Source organism: Pristis pectinata, chromosome 7 (assembly GCF_009764475.1).
Source record: "Pristis pectinata isolate sPriPec2 chromosome 7, sPriPec2.1.pri, whole genome shotgun sequence".
In the NCBI taxonomy this organism is placed as follows: domain Eukaryota; kingdom Metazoa; phylum Chordata; class Chondrichthyes; order Rhinopristiformes; family Pristidae; genus Pristis; species Pristis pectinata.
This window is the reverse complement of record NC_067411.1, coordinates 80,964,223-80,990,088: the sequence shown is the minus strand read 5'-3', so window position 1 is coordinate 80,990,088 and position 25,866 is coordinate 80,964,223. Positions and strand designations below refer to the sequence as shown.

The 25,866-nt window shown below is 40.4% G+C and overlaps 1 protein-coding gene across 1 annotated transcript in view; it reads right to left on the bottom strand.

Moving 5' to 3' along the window:
• The window catches only part of LOC127572920 (uncharacterized), a 307,743-nt gene extending 303,326 nt beyond the window's left edge, over positions 1-4,417 (bottom strand). The window contains exons 1-2 of the mRNA XM_052020647.1: positions 4,321-4,417; positions 1,557-1,728 (exon numbers count right to left, since the gene is read on the bottom strand). Of these exons, the coding sequence (XP_051876607.1) occupies positions 1,557-1,728; positions 4,321-4,417 (269 nt within the window). The remainder of the gene's footprint in view (positions 1-1,556; positions 1,729-4,320) is intronic.
• Positions 4,418-25,866: the final 21,449 nt, after the last annotated feature.

The following is a 25,866-nucleotide window of genomic DNA, read 5'->3' as shown; positions in this document are numbered from 1 at the left end:
TTAAAACACTGAGTTTGCTTATGAATTCAGCATGTTAGAATGGTCAGGTTATCCTCGCTGTATTTAATAAAAATGGATGTGTGTTTCTTTCTCCCTGAGGGCATTAGCAGCCAGATACACAATTCTCAGGTAGAGTCTCACAACTATCCAATATTTCATATTCCAAATGCAGCAACATTTTAATAAATATGATTCACAATATAGCAGGTTTGGAAATAGAGAAAAAATAATGAAGTTATTAACCTATGAAAATGTGAACAAACAAATAATGTGGAATAATTAGATGATTGTGCCTATGCATCTGCCAGATCATTACTGCAGAGATTCACTAATTTGCACTAGTTTGAGTCTGAGACTTTACTTGTGAGATAAACTTCAAATTATATATTCACTCTTGCTCATGTTAACACATGCATTTTTTTTCCAAACCTTTATTTTCCCATGCCAATTTATTCCCCCTTCTTTCCTGAAGATATTAATTCTTTGGTATGACATGATTCCATGGGTACATTCTTTGTGTGTGAAGCCTGACTAAAATTGTCAATAGCCTATTAAGCTATGCTGGGAAGCCAACATTAATGCACCATCATTGCCTTAACTAATTCAAGAATGATAGTTGATACCTTCCTACTCTGTATGATTCAGCTACTTCAGCACACTAAGCTACTGGCATAACCAAAGTTCACATCTCTTAGCAATTAGAATGATTCATATAGAAAAACTTTATTATAATGAAATTACCAAAATGTCAATGAATTGCAGTCTCCCACAAAATCCTCCCACTGCCCTTCCGAAAACTTATATTCTTTTGAGTGTTTACAGTTCCATGGAATGTCACCAGTACCTTGTTCATTTGGCCATGCCCCAGATAGTGAGCGTGAGTGATTTTGTCAAGCCTGGGGAAAGTGATAAGGTGAAGAACCCTTGAATTCTTTACCTATGTAATGAAAAGCACTGTGCCTAAATATAACATGCCACAACAATACCAGATCAAGGGTAAGGCTCTCCAGCTTCTGAAAGCTCACAAATTTGAATAATGTTCAGGTGTCTAAGACTGCGGAGATATTGTCATTGGAAAAAGCCATTTAGTCTCACCCCAACCTTAACTCATGTGTCTATTCAAGCAGATTATGACTGAACCCTCTAATAAACCTAACTTTGACTTGTATCCCTTAACAAAACTGTTTGTTTAACAAACACTTACCAGTCTCAAACTCCAAATTAATAGATTACCAATTGACCCAGCATCAATAGCAATTTGTCTGTAGAAGTGTGTCCTAACTTCATTCCTTAATGGAAATTCTGTTTTGTTTTCCTAAGATTCACCAACCAATGAAAATGATTTCTATCTAAGATCTTGAAAACTTTGATCAAATCATTTCTTAAGTTTCTAAATTCCAGGAAACATAATGCTAGTTTATGAATTTTTTTCTCAATAAAGTAATTTCTCTGTTCAGTACCTAGTGATTTAATTTTGGTTTTGTGTCTTGCTGGCTAGTTAGGCCTAGGGTTCAATCTCCAATCAGCAGCACACATTTAACTGAATTCACACTTACCTCTGCCCTGCAGTTTTTAGAGTACTGCTGGCTATAACCTCCTCGCAGCTCAGCTTGTCTCTGACTTCTACACCTTCAGAATGAAACACGGAAGTCACAGGTAAGCTGAAAGCCAAGTGCCAGCACGTTGCAACCTCCAGCAGTCCAGCAACAGAGTGCTGGCACTGACAAACTAAGACCGAGGGGCTGTATGTACTTCACATCTGGCCTCTTAGCCTTACAGCAGGATGGCTGATGTATTTAAAGCAAACCCATTTGTTAGAATAAAGTAAAAAGCAGATAGATGGCTTTCTTTATTTTACTTTATCTTGATGCTTTTAAATTTCTAGTATTTTAAGATATTTTTATTTATATGAATTATTTTATGTAATAATATATCTTTTAATTGTAAAATTATTTGAACTGTGTTTAAATATCTAAGATTATCAGGGGCACATAAAATAGTTTAAAGTCCTTTGGCAGCAGTGAGCTATGAAAAGAACATCAGGGAATTTTGGGAGTGGGGCTTCAGGATGTGTCTCCAGAGACCTGGTCACCACCTGTGACCCGCTCCGCTTCATGGGAGGATGCTTGGACCTATGGAGACTCAACTCAGCTGGCCCCCTATGTGCAGGTTGGGTGGTGTGGACAGGCTGGCACCACCAGTGGTCAGTACAGCAACTGGCCAGATCTAGTAGGATCCAGCACATGGGGGCAGAAAGAGGGAAAATAAGATCCCAATATGCTGTGATGTACTCCATAGATGAATAGCTTGTCATCAAGCATTAAGTATGTATAATGATCACTAGGATAAGGTAATAGAGTAGGATTAGTATCCGCAGAAACATCACAGCACAGAGTAAAAGCAGAATAGAAAATCTGCCCAGAGAAAAGGAAGTAATGATTTAGATAACAACATTTTATTATAAATTAGATCCTGTGGTTTGAATTTCTCTGAACAAGCTAACACCAATTAAAATAATTTCCTATACTGACCAGACTAACCACTTAAAACAATTCAACTTAGATGAATTTAAAACCATTAACTGGTTTAGTTGTGATGTAAAAGGCTCTAAAGTAGCAGTTTTGTGAATATTATGGATTCTGTATGTTCGACATCTACCACAATGTTTTGGCTTGGAGATGGGGGGAGTGGGGTCATCAATACTAAGTACTGCCAAGCTCACAGACTCCCGCACTGATTCTCAGGGCGCTCAATGCCCAGACTAGAATAGATGCAGCAACAGCAGGTTTGAGATGGAGGGGTGGGGGTGGGGGTGGTTGTGCATAACACAGGCCCAAGTCAGGGGTCAGCGACCATCAGAGAGCAAGAAAAATAGGGAGTTAGCACACCCATCTGGTCAAAGGCGATTGGTGGGACCAACTCCCAGTTGTGGATTGGGCAATGTGTTGGGCTACATCCTTTCCGACCTGAGTGAGAGAGGGAGTGAATCAACCCCAACCTGGGGGTCAACAGTCTCCAGTAGAATTCCACCCTGTTCTGGTCCTCACTGAAGAATGATGGCTGACAGCTGAGAAAAGGCAAGGACTGCACTCAACAAGAATCACAAGGCATGAAATGTTTTTTAAAAGATTAATATTTATTGGACGTACAGGATACACAGCAAGCTACTCTTATTATTCTTGCCTTTCTTACAAGAAAGTCTACTACTGCTGTGGATCACACTGCTATCAGAGCCATAAAATAAACCAGAGAATTGTAAAATTGGCCAATGTAATATGAGTCAGTTGGATTGAACTCACTTGTGTGAAAAACTGAACAAATAATTCAGTTGTATAATCCAATCAGATTGCCTCCAAGAAAGAACGGAATGCATTGATTTCTTTTTTTGAAGTTACTCAAGACATTACTATCACACCCTGTTCTTAACCTTAGATAGACATACACACAATGGACAGAATTTTCATAAAGCTACCCCACTAATTTACCAACAGTAACGCTGTTGGGGTTTCTGCGCCAGAGTTGCAGGCAATATGAGCAAGATGATACGCATGCAAATAAAAGCTATAGGAAGTTTTGTATACAACTTGACTAAAAGCTCACAAATGTGATTCCTTTTTCCATCATGTGTAAATTACTGCCTGCACTTGCAGACATTTTTTTTAAGTCTTGCCAGAGCCTCTCTCTAATTTTCTGCCTTTAATTTAACAAAGCATTTAATTCGAGTATAGTTCAACAGAAGCTCTGCATCCTCTGATATCTAAGTCAAATTATCATTCATCATGTGAGTATCAGCAGCCAATTTAGCTTTGGAGAAATTGTAGCTGGATTTGACCCTGCCTTCAAATAAATGTGTCCTTTCTAACAAAATTCAATGGATAATGATCAGAAATTGGGACCATTGACTGCTTTATCTCCTCTCTTGCCAAAGAACTCTGACGCCAATTGTAGATTTGTTGGCGGGCCCCTGGTGAATATATATAGAAACAGCCAGTGACAACAAGAAAGAATACATTCTTAGTGTGGAGGCCCTTCTTATAGAGTACACAGACGCCAAGCATGCACAGTGGAGGGAGTGCAAGTAGCAAACTACCCACCGGCCTGCCCCATCAAGAACCTCCTGTCCATTCTGCTACAGAGTCCATGGGTCTGATATTGACCTCATCAGTCACCTCAGAGCACACAGATCTGGAGTGAAAGCAAGAGAATGCTGAAAAAGAAGATTCTTTTGCGGGATGTTGGCTCACATAAAGCATAAATGTCAAGAGGCCTGATTGGGTCAAATTATCTGATTGTGAGCTGCATATTCCATGCAATTCTTACCGTGCTTATGTACAGTGCTTGCAGTAGAGTGACCAATCAGCATTAAGTGTCTCAGATTAATAAAGTAGATAGTCGGTCTGAGAAGTAGAACATCCATGATCTGTAATACTGAAAGGAAGAACACTTACAATAGAGGAGGGAAACAAATTATAAATGATCAAAACTACAGCTATTTCACCTCCCATTGAAAACAGACAAGGCTTAAAGAACTTAAAAAAGACTTGCCTTTGTATTGTGATCTTCATAACCTTCTCCAAGTGTGTTATGATAATTGAACAATTTTGAAACTTGGTGGTGATTGTAGAGGAGATGATGCAGCAGCCAATTTGCAGAAAGCTAGCCTTCTGAAATATTAATTCCCAGATTTACTTCAACCACCCTTACCTAGAGTTTTTTCTCTTAAACAAATGATCAAAGTTCTCGTCAACTATCGATACCATTAAAGATTTTGTACATAGATCCATAACAGTCCTTCCTCTGAATGTCCTCTGCTCCCTGTGTCAGATTATTAACAATTTCTGAAAAGAAAAATTGAGTGTGAAGCTTTTCAGCAAATGCAAATTAAATGATTTGCTTTACATTGCGAATTTCACATGATATTAAATAGGCTAGAGAATGCTAGAATCAGAATCAGAATCAGAGTTATTGTCACTGACATATATGACATGAAATTTGTCGTTTTGCGGCAGCAGTACAGTGCAAAGACATAAAATTACTATAAATTACAAAAATAGATAAATAGTGCAAAAGAGGAATAACGAGGTAGTGTTCATGGGTTCATGAACTGTTCAGAAATCTGGTGGTGGAGTGAAGAAGCTGTTTCTGAATCATTGAGTATGGGTCTTCAGGCTCCTGTATCTCCTCCCTGATGGTAGTAACGAGAAAAGGGCAGAAAAGGGCATGTCCTGGGTGGTTAGGGTCCTTAATGATGGATGCCGCCATCTTGAGGCACCACCTCTTGAAGATGCCCTCGATGGTGGGGAGGATGGAGCTGGCTGAGTCTACAACCCTCTGCAGCCTCTTGCAAACCTCTGTATTGGAGGATCCATACCAGGCTGTGATGTAACCAGTCAGAATGCTCTCCACCATACATCTATAGAAATTTGCAAGAGTCTTTGGTGACATAGCAAATCTCCTCAAACTCCTAACAAAGTAGAGTGGCTGACATGCCTTCTTCATGATTGCAACAATGTGCTGGGCCCAGGATAGGTCCTCTGAGATGTTGACACCCAGGAACTTGAAGGTGCTTACCCTTTCCAACACTGACCCCTCAATGAAGATTGGTGTGTGTTCTCCCGACTTCCCCTTCCTGAGGCCAAAAATTAATTCCTTGGTCTTTCTGAAGTTGAGTGCGAGGTTGTTGTTACGACACCATTCAACCAGCCGAACTAACCAGTCCTGATACAAGGTTTCGACCCAAAATGTCAACAATTCCTTACCTCCCACAGATGCTGCATGACCTACTGAGTTCCTCCAGCACACTGTTTGTTGCAGCCAATCTATCTCACTCTTGTACGCCCCCTTCTCATCATCTGAGATTCTACCAACAACAGTGGTGTCATCAGTGAATTTATAGATGGTGTTTGAGCTGTGCTTAGCCACATAGTAATGAGTGTAGAGAGAGTAGAGCAGTGGACTAAGCACGCATCCTTGAGGTGAGCCTGTGTTGATTGTCAGCGAAGAGGAGATGTTATTACCGATCTGCACTGACTATGGTCTCCCAATAAAGAAATCAAGGATCCAGTTGCAGAGGGAGGTGCAGAGGCCCAGGTTTTGAAGCTTGATGATTAATACTGAGGGGATGATGGTGTTGAATGTTGAGCTGTGATCGATAAACAGCAGCCTGAAAAATGTCTTGCTGTTGTCTAGGTGCTCCAAAGCAGAATGGAGAACCAGTGAGGTTGCATCTGCCGTAGACCTTTTGTGGTGGAGGGCAAATGGCAGTGGGTCTGGGTCCTTGCTCAGGCAGGAGTTAATTCTAGCAATAACCAACCTCTCAAAGCACTTCATTATGGTAGATGTGCTACCAGGCAATAGTCGTTGAGGAAGCTCACCCTGCTCTTCTTGATTGCTGCTCTTTTGAAGCAGGTGGGAACTTCAAACTGCAGCAGTGAGAGGCTGAAGATGTCCTTGAACACTCCAGCCAGGTGGTTGGCATGGATTGTCAGTACCTGGCCAGGTACACAGTCGGGGCCTGACGCCTTGCGAGGGCTCATCCTCTTGAAGAATGTTCTGACATCAGCCTCCAAGACAGAGATCACAGGGTCCCCGGATGCTGTGGGGATTGGCACAGGTGTAGTGTTATTCTCCCTTTCAAAGTGTGCATAGAAGGCTTTGAGCTCTGACCAAGTCTCTGATCAACCATATTAGTCTTACGGCTGCACTCAGTTTTAGCAGCCCCTTAAGTCCAATGCAGCTCCAGGTCTCCATGTCATTGTTTCCACCGATTCAGAGCTCTGACTCAGCCTCAGGCAGCACATCCTGAGGCCCTGTCTCTCAACCACCTCATAACCTTTTGGCAACTTGCAGCTATTAAATTGCCACTAAGTTTCTTTTAAATATCTCTGATAATCAGAAGCATTTAAAAGCAATTCAAGTGGATTTGGATAATTAAAATATTTTAAAATATATAAAATAAGTTAAAAATATAAATATAATAAATTTAATTAAAATGTTTCATGAATTGAACTTAATTTACAACATGAAGAGCATGTAGAGTAAAAGCAAACTAGCCACCTGTATGTACTTACCTATTCAATGCAGTCAGTGGTTCCATCCAGGCTATATGAATGGCATACGAATGCTGGTGTAAAGTTAGTGTAAAGCTGCTGTAAAGGTAGGAGAATGGATGCAAAGCACATCTCGTTATCTCAGTACAACTGAGCCTGGCATCTGAGCTCCAGCTCACTCCTGACTGCTGCAGAGCTGCCAGCTGGTTAGCAGCACAGTCAGGACCAATATATCAGGTTCAGTTTCAACTTTTGTTATCAACAGAACGGTATTACCTGCCTGAACATTTAACTTGCCTCTTGTCTTAAAAACAGCAACATGACCACCTGGAGTCCAATATGACCATTGAACTCAGTAGCACTCACCCAAGGACACAACTGAATGGTTTGATGTCCAAAATTACATCTGCAATGCTTGTACACACAAGCTTCAATCACACTCAATACCATCAAGATGAATGCATTTCAGGCAAATCAATATGGAATCGTGATATAAGGCAAATGGTGCAATGTTTGGAGTCTAATGATATCAGACTCCAGCATGGATGCTTTCATGGAAACCTGTCTCTATTTAGAGCCACAACTGCAATGTGAGAGCAGAGGAAGGCAGATAACTGTCTACAAACTGTGGCAATCAACTTATATACATTTGGCTTTTGAGGAATAGAGCTGGAGCTGAATATTTGCAACATCTCATAGTTTCCATCCATTGCTTATTGCATCAGGAACCTCACTGATGTGTTCCTCTGTATTTGAAGGAAACTTATGACATTCCATTTTTATTTGCCAGAATCCAGCAATGAGCCTAGAACTTTGCAAGAACTTTGCAAGAATGGGGTGGCATGGTAGTGTAGCGGTTAGCGTAACGCTATTACAGCACCAGTGACCTTGATTCAATTCCCACCACTGTCTGTAAGGAGTTTATACATTCTCCCCATGTGTCTGCATGGGTTTCCTCTGGGTGCTCTGGTTTCTTTCCATGTTCCAAAAGACGTACAGGTTAGGAGTTGTGGACATGCTAGGTTGACACCGGAAGGGTGGTGATATTTGCGGGCTGCCCCCCAGCACATTCTCAGTAATGCAAAAAGATGCATTTCACTGTGTATTTTGATGTACATGTGACTAATAAACAAATATCTTATCTTGACTTTGGCAAGAATTTCAGGATTCCCCATGGGCAGGATGCCATTGGCTATACACACGCACGCGCGCGCACACACACACACACACACACACACACACAAAAACAAACATTCAAAAACAAATGTGCAAATGAAGTCATCTTATAATCCATTCAAAAGTAAAGTCATTCTTTTGCATTGGTGCCAGTGTTTCATCGGCCTTTGCCTGACCTGTTCTCTAATTCAGTGTCACCTCAGTGGTTGCAACATGGCTGGTGATAGCTGCTGGTGTTTTATGGAGGAGGCTACAGATGGCCTCGCAGAATGATCATGAAGATCTCAGTCCTGCCTGAAGGTCCCGCTTCGAACTACTTCATGGGTGGCATCAATCAAGGTTCCTGATTGGTAAAGGGGTTAAGGGTTATGGGGAGAAGGCGAGAGAATGGAGTTGAGAAAAGAAACAGCCATGATTGAACGGCAGAGCAGACTTTATGGGTCAAATGGCCTAATTGTGGTCCTGTATCTTACAATCTTAATCTAGACTGGCTGGCTGGCTAGCAGAACACTAACAAACAACAAGGATGGGAGGATGAATGCTATCTTCCTGAAAGAGTACAGCACGTGAGTGGCTGTACTTCCCCAGGAACCACCTCCCTCCCAGGGGCTGTGTCTCAGCAAGCCGTGCAGTCTGTGGAGGATGGATAGCTGATGCCCATCAGATCCTGCCATCACTCTTGCACTCCATAAGCCACAGCTATCATGGCAGCATTCTGAGCCTGCACTGAAGCACTCAGACCTTTAGTGGAAGCTTACTGAGCTACAATGGAAGCTACAGCATCAGCTGTGAGAAACTCCAGCATAGTTGGGTCCATTGGAATGCCAGTAGAATGAGACAGAATGGAGGAACTCCAAGGCCCTGCACAAATCCCTCGTCAAGTTGTAACCAGGTTCCCCCATGTCCCTTGAGGGTAAACATAGGATTTCTGGCAGTCTTCCCAATGCATCCAGTATTTTATTGTGCCTAGTTTTCCACGACCGCCTCCGTGAAGTCCTCACCCAAGTTGTCTGTAACAGGAACATTGAACACCTTCTTCTGCCAACAAGCTAGTACCTGGACTATTTCCTCCACCTGCCTTGGCTGCTGTCCATTTATTCCTAATATGTGCAACTTCTAGCTTTATCTCTGAATCACTTGCAGTGTTAATATCCAAGCTGGCGGGGTGTCAGTGTGTCTGTATCAACACTGACTTCATCCTGCACTACTTAATGAGGTTTTAGTTTTTCTGGAAACCTGATAAAAATATACTCAGGGGTATGGTTGTCATGTGGGTGTTGAGGAGGAGATGGAATTAAGGGATGCATGCTTCCACCATCTCTAGCCTGTACATCAGAACCAGAATCAGATTTATTATCACTGACTTATATGACCTGAAATGTGTTGTTTTGCGGCAGCAATACAGTGCAAAGACATAAAATTATATAACTTACAAAAATAAATAAATAATACAAAAAAAGGATTAACGAAATAATGTTCAAGGGTTCATGGACCATTCAGAAATCTGATGGCGGAGGGGAAGCAACTATCTTTGAATCATTGAGTGTGGGTCTTCAGGCTCCTGTACCTCCTCCCGGATGGTAGCAACGAGAAGAGGGCATGTCCCGGATGGTGAAGGTCCTTGGCGATGGATGCCACTTTCTTGAGGCAGCACCTCTTGAAGATGTCCTTGATGGCGGGGAGGGGTGTGCCTGCGATGGAGCTGGCTGAGTCTACAACCCTCTGCAGCCTCTTGTGATCCTATGCATTGGAGCCTCTATACCAGGCTGCGATGCAACCAGTCAGAATGCACTCCATCCCACATCTATAGTGGGGAGTGCGAGTTGACTAGCAGGTGGGAGGTGAGGAACGGGCTTTGGTATGAAAATGCCATCATCTTCACCAGTTTCAGCCAATTGTTGGCCACAGGGGTTCTCCATGGACATTAGAACATGCTTGTTCCCCTCTGGTTGGTTGTCCTGTGTCCAATTGTGCATCACCATGTTCAGCAAAAAAAGATGTTAAAAAGCAGGATTGCATTTATCACACCGTTCATGACTTCAGGATGAGCCAAAGTTCTCCACAATCCATGAATAACTTTTATTTTGAAATGATTCACTGCTTTAGAAATAGCAGCTGCCAAGTTGTGCACAGCAGGCATCCACAAACAACAATACAACAAAAACTTCATGATTTGCTCTTATTATGTTGATTGAGGGTTAACAAATGGCCAGAACACCCCTGTTCTTCAAAATAGTACCTTGGGATTGTTAATATTCACGTAGAGGAGCTTACAGATTCACAATTTAATATCTCTTCCAGAAGATTCACTTTGCAACATGCAACTTTGAAGATTAAGTGTTGATTTTTGTGGTCAGCTCTCTGGAATGGGAGCTTAATCCAGAACCATCTGATTCAGAGATGGGAGAAATACCAATGGAAGCAAGACTGGGGCCCAGAAAAAAGTGCATCATGCAATGTGTCGAGGTGATGGGACTGACAGTCATCCATAGAACCATAGAAAAACTACAGCACAGAAAACAGGCCATTTGGCCCTTCTAGTCTGTGCCGAAACATTATTCGGCTAGTCCCATTTACCTGCCCCCAGCCCATACCCCTCCAGACCTCTCTCGTCCATGTATCTATCCAATTTACTCTTAAAAATTAAGAGCGAGCCCGCATTTACCACATCAGATGGCAGCCCATTCCACACTCCCACCACTCTTTGAGTGAAGAAGTTCCCTCTAATGTTCCCCCTAAACCTTTCCCCTTTCACCCTAAAGCCATGTCCTCTCGTACTTATATCCCTTGCTGGAGTTACATGCAAATTGTGGGATTAAGTTTTGCAGCACTGTTATATGTGCGAGGGTGTAATGACATATACTGTATGAAGTTAGGCTTGAATCCTGATTGACAGAGATCCTTCTTATGTAATTGTTGGGGGTGTAATATATTGAATAATGTGTGAGTCCAGTGGTGCAGTTGATAGGATGGGGCAATTGAAAATATTGCATCTACTGACCAAGTCCACATATTTGTGGTCATTGGGATGACTCTTGACTGTCACCGCTGTCTGCTCCCACTATAGTGCATGTTTGGAGACTTCCTGTCACCCAGAAGGTTAAAGATATCTCTTCTGCTCTCCATCTTCTTCTCCAAGGCCTCCAGTGAGGTGCTTAAGAGCAAGCAGATCTACTCTCTTCCATATGCCTCCATTGTTCACAATTTTCCAGGTCACCTTCAGGACTTGTTCCAGCTACAGTGCACTGCACAATTCAGATTTAGGCTGGTTTCGTGCAGTAAAGGTTAAATTTAACACAATATTGGTCATCTGTAGAAGTGTCCAGCCAATTAAGATTTCTTTATTAGTCACATGTACATCGAAACACATAGTGAAAAGCATATTTTTGCATAGAGCATTCTGGGGGCAGCCTGCAAGTGTCACCACGCTTCCGGTGCCAACATAGCATGCCCACAACTTCCTAACCCATACGTCTTTTCTGGAATGTGGGAGGAAACTGGAGCACCCAGAGGAAATTCACACAAACATGGGGAGAACATACAAACTCCTTACAGACAGTGGCCAGAATTGAACCTGGGTCGCTGGCGCTGTAAAGTGTTATGCCAACCACTACACTACCGTGGCTGCTTTGCACTAACAGGACGCTACAATCGTAACAATTGCATAAGCAGCACAAAGTTGGCATGCTACTTGCATTGCACAGAATGGGTGGGGGTTACTCGTGTTTCAAGCATGCTGTGCCCGTTTCAGGGGGTAATTGAATTTAGTGTTAAATCTGCAAACAACAGACCTAACAGAATCCTGGGAATCAGCTGGTCAAAGCAAAGCACCCACAGTCAGCAGCTTTTAATCATATTATTGAGAGTTAAACCAGAGATTTTTTTTCAGAAGAGGAATCGTTATCAGGTCACAAAACAGCTTCTGTTTGTAGTTTAGGGCAGACAGGATCAGTACACATTAATTCAGATTCCAGGGTCATTTCATCAGAAAGTCAATAGTGTTCCTCATAAACAGATATTGAAAAACAAGCTGCTTTCTGTTCTACAACAGCACGAAAAAAGAATTCACGGCACAATAATCCAAAATTCAACCTCAATCTATTAAATTGGTATTACCAATGCTGAGAATCAACTGATAAATACATTCTTTCTCCTCCCATCAACCCCCCCCCAACCCACCCCCACCCGTTAATCCTCTTAAAGACTGTGCTATGTAATGAAAGGATGGGATGAGAGAGGTTTTTTTGTGTTTATAATGAATGCACAAACAGGTTCTGTAGCAGTGATTCATTACTGCCGACCAAGTACTTAACGCTGTCTGTCATAGAGTGACTGTCTGCTATTATTTTGTAGGCCAAGTGCAAATGAGTGTTCAAGCTGAGCAGGCTTCAAACTTAGGGCTGGAGTAACTCAGCTATATGAATGGAGTGTCCCCAGGGACGAATGGTGTGAAATTAGAATGTATTTCTTACCATAACCCGTTGAAGATGTCAATACTGAACTTTATTAATGTCTTCCTTTAGTCACTGTGGGGAAGAAAGGTACTGTGACCACAGTTGCATTATCAATTATTCCCAAATTCCAGATGTTTGAAAAGTGGAAACTGATTTTCACTTTGAACAAAGAGGTGAACAATTTAGGTCTGCAACCCATGTGCTAAATCTACAGAACAGGAATGGGAAGAAGGAAATCATCTGTCAGTTTGAAAATGTATTCCTTTTATAGTGCACTTCCCATTGTGACAAGGCAGCAAAGTCAGTTTATTTGTTTTCCCCAACGGTGGTGTGGGAATGGGGTTTTGGTGGGGTGGGGGTGGTGATGGTGGGCAACGCATATGTTAACAGTGTGCAATAATAGTTCATGTTTGTTGTGCAAAGAAGAGGGTAAAATTCCTTTTACATCCCAATGAGACTGAAGTGGTTTTAAGATGGCAACAGCAGCAGTCACTAGAAACATATCAGTCTGCAGAAACATTTCAAATATTTTGGGGGTTTATTACATACAAAGGCCTCGGTAAAGCAGCCAACATAATCAAAGACCCCACCTACTCTGGACATTCTCTCTTCTCCCTCTCCGCCTCATCGGGCAGGAGATACAAAAGCCTGAAAGCACATACCACCAGGCTCAAGGACAGCTTCTATCCCGCTGTTGTAAGATTATTGAATGGTCCCCGAGTGTGATAAAATGGACTCGTGACCTCACAATCTACCTCATTATGGCCTTGCACCTTATTGTCTACCTGCACTGCACTTTCTCTGTAACTGTAACACTTTATATTCTGCATCCTGTTATTGTTTTCTCTTGTACTACCTCAATGCACTGTTTTAATGAAATGATCTGCGTGGATGGCATGCAAAATTTTTCCACTGTACCTCGGTACGTGACAATAATAAAGCAATTTATTTGTTTTATATATTTAACAAAAATCATTTCTGTTCTGTTTCTTTCCTACCTCGTAGCTTTTGCAGATTTGTTTGTCAATCACCAGAGTAACTGAAATGTTTTGAGTCTTCTTCCATCCAATACAACTGGGCCATTGCTCCCAATTGCTCAGTTATCCTAACCTTCCTAGCTGAGCTATTCTTAGTGTTTGCACTTGAGATTTCCACAGATTTTCCTCCTTTAATAATGATGAATTATTTACTTTAGAAATGTTAAATTGATTAGGCAGAAAATTATGACCAAGGTTAATGAGAAGATCGTGTTATCTCTCTCCCTCTCTTTTTTTCCCTTGCTCTCTCTTTGTGCTATTAAAAAGGTAAACTGTCAAATAAAAGCAACAAATAAGGATTAAAAGACAGTTGAACATTACCCCTCCTACCCTTCTTGGTATGAATAATTCACTCCTATAGTCAGTGAAGCAAGGCATTTCAGCAGGAACAATTCTCAGGCTAAAATAGATGGTTCACAGAAGGGGAAAATAAATCACAAAGCAGCCTGCAGTCATATTAATAAATTAACCAATGGGTTTATTTGCTCATCTGATCAGTGTGTCTGTCGCCTGTTCTGTGAATTAAGGAACTCAAAGCTGTTTTAAGCCCATGAGGCACAGGAGTGTGCGGGGGAAGGGCAAGCAAACCTTTAACTTGTCTTTATAATGCATTCCTGATCGAGGGACTGCAGCTGCTGTGGTGACGAGATCTGCTAAGTGGCTCTTTAATACGCCTGAGGGTTGTATTTATAGAGTCCAATTGATGCAAAATACACTATTGCATCAGAATTTCAAGCACATTTCATTCCCCATAGGTTGATTATATTTGTAAACACATGCTTAAAAAAATTCAGTCATAAAAGTTGGTATTAAGGCATCTGCGGTACCTCCACATCATAGTGAAATGTATTTCAGTATCACATCCAATGGATACAAAATCCCCCAAATTAAGGTGGTTTAAAAGGTTTAAATTGTAAGCTTAAAGTGTCATATTTCTCTATTAAAATTTCAATGAAATATTCAACTCTTACATCTCTACTTATAAATTTACTCGGTCCAGTTGGTAGCTCTTGTCCCTGATTGTGTGCTTATGCCTCACATCAGCATCAGAACCCATAATTTAGACTGACATTCTGGAGTAGCACTGAGGGTGTGCTGTGTTATGTGAGGTGTGACCTTTAGATAAAATATTAAACTAAGGTCTATTTGAGATGTTAAAGATCCCACAGTAAAATTTAGAGAACTTTAGCAAATTCTCATAGATTCTAGCTATCTGATACTATTAGCAGCAGAAGTTATCTTATTCCTATTTTAATTCATTGTAAGATAAGATATCTTTATTAGTCACATGTATATCAAAACACACAGTGAAATGCATCCTTTTTTGTGTAGAGTGTTCTGGGGGCAGCCCGCAAGTGTCGCCACACCTCCGGCACCAACATAGCATGCTCACAACTTCCTAACCTGTACGTCTTTGGAATGTGGGAGGAAACCGGAGCACCCGGAGGAAACCCATGCAGACACAGAAAGAACGTACAAACTCCTTACAGACAGTGGATGGAACTGAACCCGGGTCACTGGCGCTGTAATAGCGTTACGCTAACCGCTACACTACCGTGCCTGCCCTACATTGTGTGAATTATTTGACATGAAAACTCACCACACAAATGCAAGTATCATTAACGACATATTTCTCCTGTTAAATAATTGTTAAACTCAATTTGAAGGGTCTTCACCCAAAACATCGACTGTTGATTTCCCTCCATAAATGCTGCCTGACCTGCTGAGTTCCTCCAGCACTTTGTGTATGTTGCTCCAGATTCCAGCATCTGCAGGATCTCTTGTGGCTCAGTTTTATTGACACTGTTTATAACAGGGCTTTATGATCAATAATAAATAAAAATGGAAAATGCTGGAGATATTCAGCAGGGCAAGCTGCATCTGTAAGAGAGAAAAAATAAACATGAGTCCATATAAAACATTATCCACCTGACAGCACGGTAGTGTAGCAGTTAGCATAACACTATTATAGTGCCATTGACCCGGGTTCAATTCCGGCCACTGCCTGTAAGGAGTTTGTACATTCTCCCCGGGTCTGCGTGGGTTTCCTCCGGTTTCCTCCCACATTCCAAAGACATATGGGTTAGGAAGTTGTGGGCATGCTATGTTGGCGCAGGAAGCGCGGCGACACTTGTGGGCTGCCCCCAGAACATTCTACGCAAAAGATGCATTTTACTGTGTGTTTTGATGTACATGTGACTAAATAAAGAAATCTAATCTAATCTTAAATCTAATCTTAACTCTGTTTCTCCCTCCACTCCACAGAGGCTGCCTGACTTGTGTGCCAGACTCCCCAGCATTTTCTGTTTTTATTTCAGATTTCCAGCATCAGCAGGTTTTTGTTCTATAATCAATAACTCTGTTGCTTAATATTGTAAAATAATGGTGTCCCTGCTCTTGGAATATGGGTACACCTGCTTGTGAGGTGCATGCTATTACTTATAAGGCGAAAGCTAACAGCATAAGTGGCAGTAATGCTTCACTCCCTGATGAGTTTAACGCCTTTTATGCACGCTTGGAAAGGGAGAATAACACTACACCTGTGCAAATCCCCACAGCATCTGGTGACCCTGTGATCTCTGTCTCAGAGGTCGATGTCAGAACATCCTTCAAGAGGGTCAACCCTCGCAAAGTGTCAGGCCCTGACTGTGTACCTGGCCAGGTACTGAAAACATGTGCCGACCAACTGGCTGGAGTACTCAAGGACATCTTCAACCTCTCACTGCTGCAGTGTGAGGTTCCCATCTGCTTCAAAAGGGCAGCAATCATTACAGTGCTCAAGAACAGCAGGGTGAGCTGCCCCAACGACTATTGCCCAGTAGCACTCACATCTACTGTGATGAAGTGCTTCGAGAGGATGGTTATGGCTAGAATTAACTCCTACCTGAGCAAGGACCTGGATCTGCTGCATTTTTCCTACCACTACAACAGGTCTACAGCAGACACAATCTCATTGGCTCTCCCTTCTGCTTTGGAGCACCCAGACAACATAAATACATACGTCAGACTGCTGTTTATCGATTACAGCTTGGCATTCAACACTATCATCCCCTCAGTATTAATCATCGAGCTTCAAAACCTGGGCTTCTATACCTCTCTCTGCAACTGGATCTTCAACTTCTTTATCGGGAGACCACAGTCAGTGCAGATCGGTAATAACATCTCCTCCTCACTGACAATTGAGGCACACCTCAAGGTTGCATGCTTAGCCCACTGCTCTACTCTCTCTGCACTCATGACTGTGTGGCTAAGCACAGGTCAAATATCATCTATTGTCGTTAAAATCTCAGGTGGTGACAAGGAGCTGTACAGGAGTGAGGTAGATCAGCTGGTTGAGTAGTGTCACAACAACCTCACACGCAACGTCAGCAAGACCAAGGAATTGATTGTGGACTTCAGGAAGGGGAATGTGGGAGAACACACACCAATCCTCATTGAGGGGTCAGCAGTGGAAAGGGTGAGCAGCTTTAAGTTCCTGGGTGTCAACATCTCAGAGGATCTAATCTGGGTTTAACGCATTGATGCAATCATGATGATATTTCTGTTTCAACTGTAATTATGAATGAATGTTCCAATCTTTACTAAGCACTCTGTAAAATGTTCACAAAGTTAATTTAAAATTGTGTTTTTCTTTCCTGCTTTGCTGTCTGAAAATTATTTAATGTTATTGGCTGCTCATCCAAGTAGTTGGCATCACAGGTTGGATGGCGATCTCCAGTGAACTGAGACCTGACAGCAGTCTATGAAAGAAAAGAGGAAGTCAACAACACAGAATTCACCAGATCTCCATGAACAGCTTTAGTTGAAGTCAAGGGCAAGTGCCAATGCTTCACCTCCCACCACAACATCCGAGTTGTTATTTGGGTGAAGTCCCTCGATCAATGTTCTAGTTTCATCTGCTTTGGAAGTATCATTCATATTCAGTGAACTCTGATCCTGTTTTTACATGCGACTGGATAAAATTCTCAGAACTATCCATGTGTTCTGTTTTTTCTTCGAACAAAAGCCTGGATCAAATCCTATCAAACAAACCCCAGCCTTATGGAATCTAGTTCACAGAGATGAAAGCCTATATTCTTATCAGATCAGAGTAAATAACTTTACACCTTTCAAATGAAGTGTTAATAATCAGCTGTAAATTCACAACATGTACATTTACAGCTGTGGTGTAAATAAGGCTAAAATCACACCAAGATAAATTTTCAATTAAGTTGCATATATACTGTATATACACAGGAAAGCAACCAGTTAGTTTAGCCAAAATTATTTGAAAACAAATCTTAGTTGTATGCAGCATTTATAGGCATAAGAACTCATGCCTATTTCACAGCAATACAGCAATCGCATGTTCTGAGTTCACACATTAATTTCTCCAGACTGTTTAGTATTTGGTAATTAACACCCTTACATCAGCCCATGCAGTCAAAGACTAGAAACACACACAAAAAAAAACCAAAAACAGATGACTCCATTGATGAGAGTTTGGCTCAGTTTTCTGGACTCGGAATCACTGATGAAAAGGACTGTAACATCACAAGACACTCTATGGAACAGGTTGCCAGAAGTGCTTGTTTACTTACAGTTGGAGCACATCAGTTTTGATAAGACTGATCAAATCCCAATCTGATCATTCTACAACAGACTTACCAACATCTTCGATAAAGCTGATGGATGTAAGTCAGCATTAATGGGTGACTGGAAAAGCTGTTCACTCTTTAAAAATTTAAATCTTTAAAACAATCGATATGACAGTTTGAGATTTACAGAAATTGCTGAAAGTGCTCAGTAGGTTGATTCACATCTGAAAGAGACAGGTTAATTTTTTCAGCAGGACTTGAAGCAAGGTAAAGGATTACGACCAAAAGCAAGTGGAATAAGTTGTTGTCTATCTCCTGCAATTTCTGTTTCTTTCTTTTCAGAATGACAGCATGCTTCTCTGATACCTCTACAATATTGCATCTGGCTTTTGATCCAATGATAGCTAAAACCATTTAGTTCTGTTTTGTTGCAAGCCACAAATTTACATGACTATTTAGAGTTTTATGATTACCTCTGAGTCATAGTCTGAATTGTCACATACAGGACTGCTTAGGCAGTAAGTGACAATCACATGGCAGGAAGAAGAACAACACAACATTGCATTACATTCCAGCATGTATGGATTCCACTGCAATGAGATTGTGAAAAACTTAACTATTTTCATAGTTTGACTTCAGTCTACATACACCAAAATTTACGAAAGGGCAACACTATATCAAAATTTAATGTAAGTTAAGCTTTGTTAAGTTAAGTTAAGTTAAGTTAAGTTAAGTTAAGTTAAGTTAAGTTAAGTTAAGTTAAGTTAAGTTGCATCATTCACGATAAGTAAAAATGTTTGGTGATTCCCAGATTTCACTATAACCCATGTATAATTCAGTCAAAGAGAATTTTGAAATGATTTTCTTTTAATGGGTAATGGCTGTTTTTCGGGAACAAAATGGGCACTGATCCATTGTACAGTCTGTTTGATTTCACAATTGTTCCTTTTCTCGGAAATAGCTACCAGCATATGAGTAATGGTATGTAAGTGAGATAAAATGATATCACAAAATTGTGTACATTATATTTTATCACTTTGGTTGGTTTAGCACAAATTCCAGTCTCTGCATATATAATATGAATGCCTGGGGTTGCTAGGAACTATGCTGCATATAACACTAACTTTAACTAGATTGCCAAACTGTCAGGTCATTTCTCAAGCATATTCATACCTTTTATATCTTTTTCTTGTTACTAGTTAGGTATTCAACAGAATGATAGCAACTTGTACTTAGAGGCTTACCCATACAAAAGTTAACAGCAAACCAAAGAAGGCATGTTAGAATGAGTGATCAAAGAGTTGAGTTATAGAGGGCCTGACAGGCGGATGAAGATAGAGAAGTGGAGAGGTGGAAGAAGACAATTACAGAGCCTTGGAGCTGGATGCCAATAACAGGAAATGAGAATTTTGGGATATGTAACAGGCCTGAATTCAAGGAGATATTCTTGGCTTTGAGGACATTATAGAGACAGGGGTGGGGTCTATCATGAATTGATTTAAACATGACAATGAGAATATCAAAAGTGAAGTGCTGGGGAGCCAGAGGCTAATTTAGGTCAGGGAGGGATTGGTGAAGGGGACCTGGTGTAGCTTGTGATATGAACAAAAGGGATCCGGAACCATTCGTGGCTCTTTTTGTGATACTGTTTACACTGCGCAGAGCCATGTGGAAGAGGAAAATGACTATAACCAGAGAATAGGTTAGGTTCAACTTGAAATACGTTACATCAGATAACCCAATATATACATACCAGACAAGCAGAAGCATGCACCATCAGAGAAGCAATGCCCTGTGGGACTTTTGCTTTACAAGAACTGTAACAACAATGACTTGTAATTACAGAACAGTTTCTACCGTGTTTATCAAAAGAAAAACTAGATACTAAGCCAGAGAAGTAGGTATTAAGGCAGTTAACTAAGACTTAGCCAAAGAAGTCTCTAAGGAGCATCTTAAAGGAGGAATGGGAGAAAGACAGAAAATGAAAAATGACAGAGCTTGGCAGATGATGGCACAGCCGTCAATGATGGAGCAATTAAAATTGAGGATACCATGAGGTCAAAATTTGAGGAGTGCATATATCTCAGAGCAACGCAGGGCTGGAAAAAGATACGGAGACATGCTGGGGACGGGCCATCAATGATTTGAAAATAAGGATGAGATTGTAATATTGGGGCCTTTTGGAACTAGGATCTGAAGTATTTGGTGGGCACAGAGGTAATGGGCGAATGGGACTTGGTGTGAGTAAGGATACAGAGAGCAGAGTTTTGGATAACAAGTTTGCACGGTGTTGACTATGGGGGAACCAGGCCGGTCAGATCGAGAGGTAACAAAGCCATGGATGAGGATATCTCAGCAGCAGGGGAGATGACTTGGCTGAGACAGGGACAATGCAATGTGTTTAAGACTGACTTGCAATCAAACTTGCATGACACTGACCATTCACAACAAGCCTTATCTGTCATACTTTGGAATCATTCCAAGGTCCTGTTGGGAATAGCAGGAAACCAAAGGAAACATCTGTCTCTGAATATGTCATCCATGTGACCAGTACCCAGTTGATCAAACATGTAATTTTACCTTCTTACGTGTGGTCAACTAGCAACATTAGAGATCCAAGCAACTATACTGAGCAGCAGGATTCCGTAAGATACTGTGGTACAGATCACACTTGAACATTGTCTGTTGTTGTATCTCATGAAATATAAGACTACAACTCATGTGAAAAAGAAAGAATTTCACTTCCTGAGCATCCAGATTATTTACAATTATCAACACTACTTCACACATCTTACTTGAATCTCAGCTGTCCAGACATCTTCATTGTACTCTCATTACTAGATATAGAAATATAAAGTTCAGTGGCTCTTTGCTTGTTGAGTCCATCCTCTGTAGTCTTAACACATAATACCTGTATCATAATTTCCAGACATGAAACAAGTGTAATGAAATACATGTAATTGCCAGAGTACTCAAGCACACTATGGATGGCAGGATGGATATAGAGTGCAGTTCTTCAGTACTGCTTGGTGACAATTTTAAGCATCATAACTGGTACATATTAACTTTATACAGAAGCTTCATCATGGCACTTCTAAAAGAAGAAGACAACTATAAAAAAAGCAGTAGAAGCTGCCTATTGAAACTGTTGAAGAAGGTCGGTTACTGGCCGTGAATGCATTTCTATAGAAGCTCTACTCTTTGTAAATATGTCTATTGCATTAAGAGTGACTGTTATATCTTTTCCAAACACTCCACAAAAAGAGCTTCACCTTGAGCACTATGCGTTTTCCACTTTCCTCACAAATCCTTCCACTTATGTTATTTAATCAAACACTGGACACACATCAGCTTCAGATTAATTATGTTTTAATATCCAACCATTCTACATTTCTTCTTTTAACTACTGCATTACGATCCCACTTTGCTCTGTACCATGATAATGGTTGGGAGTGAGAAATGAATACAGGGGCTCCCCAGGTTATGGAAAAATCTGACCTATGGAAATCCAACTTTACACAAATTGTCCCATAAATTTTTAAAGCATTTTTCAATACAGGAAAGTAAGTTAGAGAAATATAAACATCTTCAGGAGATATGGAATAGGGGTAGCAAGCTAGTTAATTCAAAAAGCGACCAGTCTTAAAAAACTGTTTATGTGTAACCTCCCTGCAATAATCAAACAGATACATTGTTATTAAGAATTCAGCTGCCAGTTCAAAGCAAAAGGCCACTTAAGAGATTTGCTTTGGAAACTCTTCTATTGACACTTGTAAAATAGTTTATCAAACAATGTAACATCCACTGACACGTTAAGGCCATTGGAATTAGCCATTGGATGTGGGACTTCCTGATTCTTTACTGTCGTAATTACACAAGATAATAAATACATGATCATGTTAATCGACCTTCATCGAAAATGTTAGCTTCTGACTTACAGAAAAATCGTCTTATGGACAGTTCTCAGGAACGAAACCCTTACATAGCTCAGGGGCTGCCCGTAAAGCAGCTTATAAGGTTTCTGTGAGGGAATTGGTAGAGGGGTATGTGTAGCTTTCATAGTTTAGAACCATAAGAACGTAAGAAAAAGGAGTAAGCTATTTGGCCCTTCATGCCTGCTCCTCCATTGAATAAGATTATGGCTGATACTTCAAGTCAGAACCACTCTTTTGCACTAATCTCATGTCCTTTGATTCCCTAAAAATCTATCTAAAAATGGATCAAACTCTGTCTTAAGTATACCCAATGACTGAGTCTCTGGAGCCCTTTTGGATAGAGAATTCCAGAGATCCACTTCCCTCTGGGTGAAAAGATAATTCTCATCCCCATCCCAACCCCTTATTTTAAAACTGTGACACAAGGACAGGAGGATTAATATCCCCATCTAGTTTGGTAATTGGTAATTGATTTATTATTGTCACATGTACTCAGATACAGTGAAAAGCTTTGTTTTACATGCCATCCATATGGATCATTTTAAGACACAAGTACAAAGGGAAAAGCAATAGCAGAATGCAGGATATAGTGTTACAGTTACAGAGAAAGTGCAGTGCAGGTAGACAATAAGGTGCAAGGGCCACACAGTGAGATAAAAGCTGTCCTTGAGTCTGATGGAGCATGTTTTCAAGCTTTTGTATCTTCTGCCTGATGGAGGAGGGGAGAAGGGAGAATGACCGGGGTGAGAGGGGTCTTGATTATGCTGGCTGCTTTCCCGAGGCAATGTGAAGTGTAAACAATGTCCATGGAGGGGCAGCTGGTTTCTTGTGATGGACTGAGCTGTGTCCACAACGCTCTGCAATTTCTTGCAGTCTTGGGCAGAGCAATTGCCATACTAAGCAGTGATGCATCCAGATAGGATGCTTTCAATGGTTGGTCAAGTCTTGTCAGAATTTTGTACAAGATCACGTCTCATTGTTCAAAACTCAAGGGAGCATAGGCCCAGTTTGGTTAATCTCACCTCATATAACAAACCCACCATCCCAGGAATCTGGTGAACTTTCACTGCTTGATGATGAAATCATGATAATGAAGAGAAGGAAGTAACAGGCAATGGAAAATCTAGAGTAGAATTAAGAAACAGAAAATAATTTAAGAATAGATAGTGGGAATTGTAACTGGCAGAGCAGCACTGAAGTACTGAATGTACAAATGTTGAGATGAGATAAGCTGTATTAATGTCAGGGTGATTTTAAGGGGGGATTTTAACATACTTATATTTTGAGATAAACAGACTAGCTAATGTCAGAATGTGTATTAAAGATATTTTCTCCAGCATTGCATTCTGGAACCATAAAAGAGCAGGCCATCTTAGACTTACAGTACCTGAATATATATCTCATGTCAATATGATTCAGTCCATCGTATTTTTCAAAAGGAAGAAATGCAAAGCAGTCACTTAGATTTAGGTGGCATTGACTTCAATGCAATGAAACAGCAACTGTTTGCACTAACTTGTTAATTGGTAAAATGACCCATCAGTCGGAAGCATTCAAAAAATCATAATTGTAGGTGATAAAGGATCAGATTATCCTCCTAAGAGGAGAAAGGTTTAGTTGGCCAATTGAAGGAAGCAACATAAAGTTCAAAGAAAACAAAACACATAAAAGTTCAGAAGTTTATCCAGATCCAGCAAAGTGGGAGGAATACAAAGAGCGCAAAAGGTGGCAAAATCTTTAGAGGTAAGGGAGCATGAAAAGGAAGGTAAGTGTTATCAAAATAAAGACAAATATTTGTTGGTAAAATGAGGGAGATCAGGAAAAATATGGGTCCCTGAAAACAAGGAAATGTAGATATGTTGAATCGGTATTTACAAATAGAGAAAGTGACTAGGATGTGAGGAATCTGATGGGCTGAATTTAGCCCACCATTGGAACTCACACCCACCACACTTCGCTGGGTAGGAAGAGGAGGGCAAATAAGCTGACCTCAAATCCCACCTGAGATATGTTCAGCAAGATGTAGCAAGGCCTCAGTTCCACCCCTGGAATGCCCAGACAGCCTGGCTGGAGATAAGGATGGTGATGAAACCTTGTCTCCTGTCAAAGCACAGTTTTAAACATTCGTAGACATTAAGAAATAATTTATAAAAATAAAAATGATGTCAACATTTTTTAATATAAAAATCATTGAAAAGCAAAGAAATAATTGAAAGCATGAGAATAAAATAAGTGGAAAATAGTTGACTGAATTCACCTTGCCTACCTGTTTCTATCTAATCTAAGAGGTGGAAATTTATGAAGAAATGTAAGTTAAACTTTACAAGATTCCTAATATAAATACATGCCAATATTTCCGTTGGCAAGTCCACAGTTATCGCATAGACTTTAGACCCACAGTCCAAGAAAGTTGAAGGTTCATTTGCAGTCTTAACATTGTAAGCTGACAATAAAGCTGATAAAATTAACAACCCTGTGCATGGAAGAAAATAAGCAGGTCGTAGGTTGGGTTCCTGATCACTATCCTGTGAAACCTGTTCAAACATGTGCAGTATAATGTGGATAGGATAGATTCTGCAATAATTCACTGGTTGTTGAAAATTTGCCAAGCCACATTGTTTGGGCTCTTTTGGGAGATACTTTCAAGGATTGCAGATTCCATAAATATAGAACTGATAACTTAATGCTTCCAGCAAAGCAAGGGAAAAAAGTGGAAGGGAAAGATTTTCCATGGTCTCATTCACTCCAAATGACAATTGAAAAATTATAAATACAGCTTCCTAACACAACGTCCAACAAAATAAAAACATTTTGAACAGTTTGTGCAAAAGAATAGCCTCAATAAGAATAAATAAAATATTGTTTATTTGTGGCTTAATTGCATTGTACTGTATTAATTACAGAAGTAATATAATAAAGCACACATTTGTACCAATTAGAATTCTGGCAGCACATGAGCTCATAAGAAAACAGTTCAATTTAGAACAGCCTTTCACAAACACGTCAAGAGTAAGTGTATTACCGACTGAGCTTCAGCAGCTTAAATTAATTAATTCTAGACATTTCAAAACAATGAAGGTCATTGTTGAATGATTTTAAACAATTACAGCCTAATGCAAGGCAACTCTACTTGGAAACATGCAGAACTAAATAGGCTCCATAGATAGTTTTAAAATAGCTGAGATAAAATTCAGTTTTTTAAATAAATTGGACATTTTTTCAGCATTCATGTTCTCAAGACAACTAATCCATATCAATTCATCAGAACCTGACCACTACAGGAAACATTTTGAATCTAGTTCATTTTGCACAGGGAAACATAGTCCAATCCAAACAGAAAACTGATTAAAAGGAATGTTCAGGGAAATTGGTTTGAATGTTTTTGAAGTGATTTTGGTACAAAAATGGGCCATGTTTCATTTTCTTCTATGGGTTTGAAAAAAAATTCATTAAACAATTATACACGTGTGCCCTTGACTTGTTATTTCATTAATCACACAGTTATAAACCTATAAGGATTACTTGCAAATGAAATCACGTATGTTCTGTCAAGTTGATATTCAATCTTAAAGTATAGTGATTACTGATTTCAGTAAATATGGTGCTTATAGGTGTAAATAAATACCAATAAAATATAT